Source organism: Myotis lucifugus, unplaced genomic scaffold (genome assembly GCF_000147115.1).
Source record: "Myotis lucifugus unplaced genomic scaffold, Myoluc2.0 scaffold_8, whole genome shotgun sequence".
In the NCBI taxonomy this organism is placed as follows: domain Eukaryota; kingdom Metazoa; phylum Chordata; class Mammalia; order Chiroptera; family Vespertilionidae; genus Myotis; species Myotis lucifugus.
In genome coordinates, this window is record NW_005871056.1 from 4384592 (window position 1) to 4389454 (window position 4863).

Genomic DNA, 4863 nt, shown 5'->3' on the forward strand with positions numbered 1-4863 from the left:
TATATATATATATATATATATATATATATATATATATAATTGGTTTTTCGCAGAGAGGAAGGGAGAGGGATAGAGAGTTAGAAACATCGATGAGAGAGAGAGAAACATCGATCAGCTGCCTCCTGCACACTCCCCACTGGGGATGTGCCCGAAACCAAGGTACATGCCCTTGACCGGAATCGAACCTGGGACCCTTGAGTCTGCAGGCCGACGCTCTATCCACTCACCCAAACCGGTTAGGGCAGATTTATATTTTTGATATTTATTTTATATATTTAAATGCCATTTAACAAAGAAAAATCAATCAAAAAAATGAGTTCGTGTGTCATAGGTTCGCCATCACTGACCTAGCCTGAGACAGAGGAAAATAGAGGCAAAATAAATGCACTAGGTCGGGCAATATGGTGGTAACAGCGGACAGCTGACAGCTGCATATGGACAGGGACTGGAGGCATGTACAGAAAAGTGAACACTGGCCTTGCTAGGAACTTGCCCAAATCACCTGAGCCTCACTTTCTTCTTCTGTAAAATAGGGGTTTTAAAAAAACCAACAGCCCTCACACCGCTGTTGTAAAGGCTAAGTGCATAGAAAAGTGCCTGTAATTCGTGGAACAGTTTCTTTCTCGTTATTTTATTCTCATTATTATCATTTCTCTGGTTTCATATCCCACCGTCCTTCTCCCCCTATTTCCTGACCCCAGCCACACTGGCTTCTCCATGTTTCTCTGACACATTTTAGCCTCAGGTCCCAGGTCTGCCTCCCCCTAGTACTGGCCTCAGTGGACACCTGCTCAGCGAGGATTGCCCTGCCCCTCACCTTCCTCCACCCCTCACCCTGCTTTATTCTCCAGTGCACTCAGTACCGCCTACCCTTGTACTGTGAATATATCTTTAAATTCATCTGTTTAATCTCTACCCTGGAAGACAAGCTCCATGGAGGTAGGGGTTTGCCTCACTTGTTTTATGCTGTGTCCCAGAGCCTAGAAGGGTCCCCTGAACATACCAAACATTCAGGAAGTATTTGTGGAATATTGTGAAATGTTCAAGCTGGAGAAACCACATGCTATTTACCCCCCGCCCCTCGCCTTTTTTCCCCTCCAAATCCCAGGGCTACCATGTGATTTGTGTAACTATCACTTAAAAGTGCATTTCCTGCAGGTGATCTCCCTGGTAACTCCTCTTTGTCTTCCTCGCTCTGTGGCAGGTCCGCGGTGCGGAAGCTGGGAGCAGCAGTGTTTGAGGAGGTCTACCACTACCTCAAGAGGGCCCGGCGGCAGAGAGCCAGCGAAGCGGAGGTCAGGGCGACTCTAGAGAAAGTGGTGCCTCGTGCCAGCGACTGTTTTGAAGTCGACCAGCTCCTCTACTTTGAGGAGCAGTTGCTGATCACAATGGGAGAAGGGCCCACACTTCAGAACCATCGCAAACAGCGGACACATTTCTGTGAAAATCCATCCGACACCTAAGCTGGACTCTATCGCGGGAGCTGGGTACATAGCCGGAGCCCCCATCCTTACTTTTCATTCCTGAGCCAAAGGGAGGCAGAGTAGCAGACACACAGGTCTGCCTGTACTTGGAGTCCTGGGCCAGTCAGTGTTGTTCCGTCTAAGCTCTGAGATGCCCATATGGATCTGGTTTGGCTTCCTGAACCGCATTCCCACAAGTGTGCCCTCAGGCTTCCACTGGGGTTGGAACCCCTGAGCATGGCCTGGGAGGAGCCCTCTGCTCTTTACCATTTCCACCTGGAGGACAGACTGTGCCTCTGCCTGGTGTCTGGGGGCTGTGGCCAGCCTGCCCGTGAGGGTTGTTGGACACTGGCCTCCGACACACTGAGCTGCTGCCCAGGAGTCAGACACACCTGGCTCAGGGGACCTGTTTTGGGTCCACTTCTGTCCTTCGATAGGCTAACAAGCAAGAAGTGGCCAGGTATGGGGACCTGGGTAAAAAACCCAAAAAGTGATTCTCTCCTCTGATTTATTCCCCACACTTACCCATGGAGTACTGAAGACTCTTATTCCTAATAAGTAGATTTTCCATTAAAATAAATAAAATAAATCACCTACTTTAGCTTTCCTTTATCTAGAAGTATCTTGTTGAATGTAATATAGTTACCTAATGATAATTATTACTTAGATCAGGCAACATTTGGTTGATTGGGAGCCCATTATATACCAGTCCTGTGCTTAGGACTATAAGGACCTATTGGATCTGAGAGAGAGAGAGAGAGAGAGAGAGAGAGAGAGGATATTATTGCATTTTTATAGCTGAGGATGCTGGAGTTGGGTAACCTGCTTCGAGAAGCTGAGCTGGGATTGCACCCCAGTTCTGTGATTCTAGGACCCATACTCATAACCACTATGCATGTGAGTTTTCAACTGGGGACATAGACACATTTAAAGATACTGTACAGGGAACAATACCCTGGGTTTAAATGCATGTTATAGGAGAGGAAAGACTTCCTCTACCCTCTTAGGTTCTGTGGCTGGGGCCTACGAATTAAACTGACAAAAGACAGACGCACAGGAGAAAAAGCATACAGATTTTATTTAATATTGTCACATGGCACAGGGGACTTGCTAGAAAGAAGTGAAAAACCCAAGAAAGTGGTTAGGCCTGAGAGCTTATATACCATTTTGACAAAGAGCAATAACTTTGGGAAGAAGTGACGAGACAAAAGAAAAGGGATTTGAACTCCTAAGGGGGTTAAATTGTGGGAAAGTGACTAGGAAATATAGGGGAAACTAATGGAAGATCAGGGTTGTTTTGATAGGTTTATTTGTACAGATCCATCTTGGCATTGATACCCAGGCTCCAGTGATAAGAATGTTCTCTTCCGGGCCCAGGGAGGGCACTTTTCTCATGGGAAATGTATGGTTTTAGGTAGAAAGGGAGAAGATCATCAAGAACAAGGATTGGAGAGCAAGGCTAAGGTCATTCCACACCCTTGTATCCTCAGCAGCTATGTATGGATATGAAAGTTGGACAGTGAAGAAGGCTGATAGGGAAAAAAATGCTTTATCTGAAATATGGGGTTGGAGGAGAGCTCTACCGATACCCTGGACCACCAGAAAGATGAGCAAGCGAGTGGGTCCTAGAGCAAGCTAAGCCTGAAAGGTCATGGGGGTAAAAATGACAAAACCAAAGCTTCCTACTTCAGGCACATCATGAGGTTGCAGGGTTCTTTGGAAAAAAAAATAATAATGCTGAGAACGAGAGAAAACAGTGGGAAGAGGAAGACGAAATATGAGATGGGTTGACTCCATAAAAGAAGCCATAGGCATGCGTCTCCAGGAGCTGAGCAGGGCTGTTGAGGACAGGGCATTGTGGCCATCCCTCATTCATAGGAGTCGCCTGGAGTGGGAGCCAACTCAACAGCACATAACACACACACACCAGCGTGGGTATTAATCACTAACCAACTGCAAGATGATGGGTGGAAACTGGCTGAGGAATTAGGGAGCTAGGAAGGCGCTTGTTAGGAAACAGTCACAGGTATGAGGGGATCAAGGGGCCCTGCTAGCTTGCTGCTTTGTAAAAAATACATCTATTTCACAAATGCCAATTGACCTTTCTGCTTTCTATTTATGCAGAGGAAATGCCACCAGCTATTTTGGGTGATGCAGAGATAAGACACACAAAGGAGCGTGATGGAAGTTAATTATTTAATGTATTTGGAAGCTCTAGGTCTATTATAGAAGAATCCAGCCACCACAGGGGCCGGGGATAAAGGAGGCTGGCAAACTAAACAGTTGCTCAAGGGGAAAACATACCCCACTCCTCTTTCAGGATAATGGGATCGCTAGCTAATGTGTCAGAAGAGAATGGGGCCAGGAGCAAAACTGAAAAATGAGGCAAAGAGAAGTGTGTGTGTGTGTGTGTGTGTGTGTGTGTGTGTGTGTGTGTGTGTAAGAAAGAGACAGGCGGAAACAGAGCTAGAGGATGGGGAAGGGACGGGGGTGGACACACAGTAAGGAATGTTTTTAAATGATCTGCCACAGCCTATGTAGGGAAGAAATGAACTTAATACCAGATGCTGTGGATTCTAGACCCACTCTTGCCATTTACTGTGTGATCCAGAGCAAGTCATTCCTCTGAGTCTTAGTTTCCTGCCTCTGCCTGAAGATTGTGTAACGAACAAGTAAGGTAATATAATAGGTTGAATCGCATGACATTGCCAGTGGGGTGCGCCGTAATGTGGGAAATGCTTTAAATGCTGTAAGATGTCCTCCCCTTTGGAGGAGAAATTATCCTTAATTTTGTGATCAGGCCGCCTGATCTCCCATCATTGGAGAGTCATCTCGGAAGGTTTCTTTAGGCTTCTAAGTTTCTACTGCCGTGCAAACACACCCCAAAAGTATACAGTTTTAGCCATTTTCAGCCAGCACTTGATTAAAAATCGCTGACAGTCAGCTAAGAGCTGAGAGGGCCAAGGGTGCAGCTGAGAAGGCGGTGCGTGGTCCCCCAGGCCCAGCAGGCCCCCTGCACAATGTCTCCATGACCTTCACTCCCTTAACCCGCCTGCGCGACCCCTAAATTAGCGGCATAACCCAGACCCTGAGGATACTGAGTTCTTCCCTAACTTCAGAAGGATATTCAGAAATTTGGTCCAACAAATATACATTATAAAATAACCTATCATAAATATTCATTAGGAGCAGCAGAGCCATTAACATGTATGCAGAATTGAAGGCTTGACTCCAACAGGAATATTTTCCATAGTACATTTGTAGGGTTCGTTTGACAATCTTTCAATAGCTAGAAATCGTTTTCTTTCCAAAGTATTGTGGCTTTTTCCTGCTCTGAAAGATTGGATTTTGGGTTCCAATTCATCCCTCCCTGGACCCCTAACTCTTCCCTTGTAACTTC

At 46.2% G+C, this 4863-nt stretch overlaps 1 protein-coding gene across 1 annotated transcript in view; it reads left to right on the plus strand.

The window, feature by feature from the left end:
* NEK11 (NIMA related kinase 11) overlaps window positions 1-2018 on the plus strand; it is a 152687-nt gene extending 150669 nt beyond the window's left edge. The window contains exon 16 of the mRNA XM_023749322.1: window positions 1205-2018. Coding sequence (XP_023605090.1) covers window positions 1205-1463 — 259 coding nt within the window. The 3' untranslated portion in view covers window positions 1464-2018. The remainder of the gene's footprint in view (window positions 1-1204) is intronic.
* The last annotated feature ends 2845 nt before the right edge of the window (window positions 2019-4863 follow it).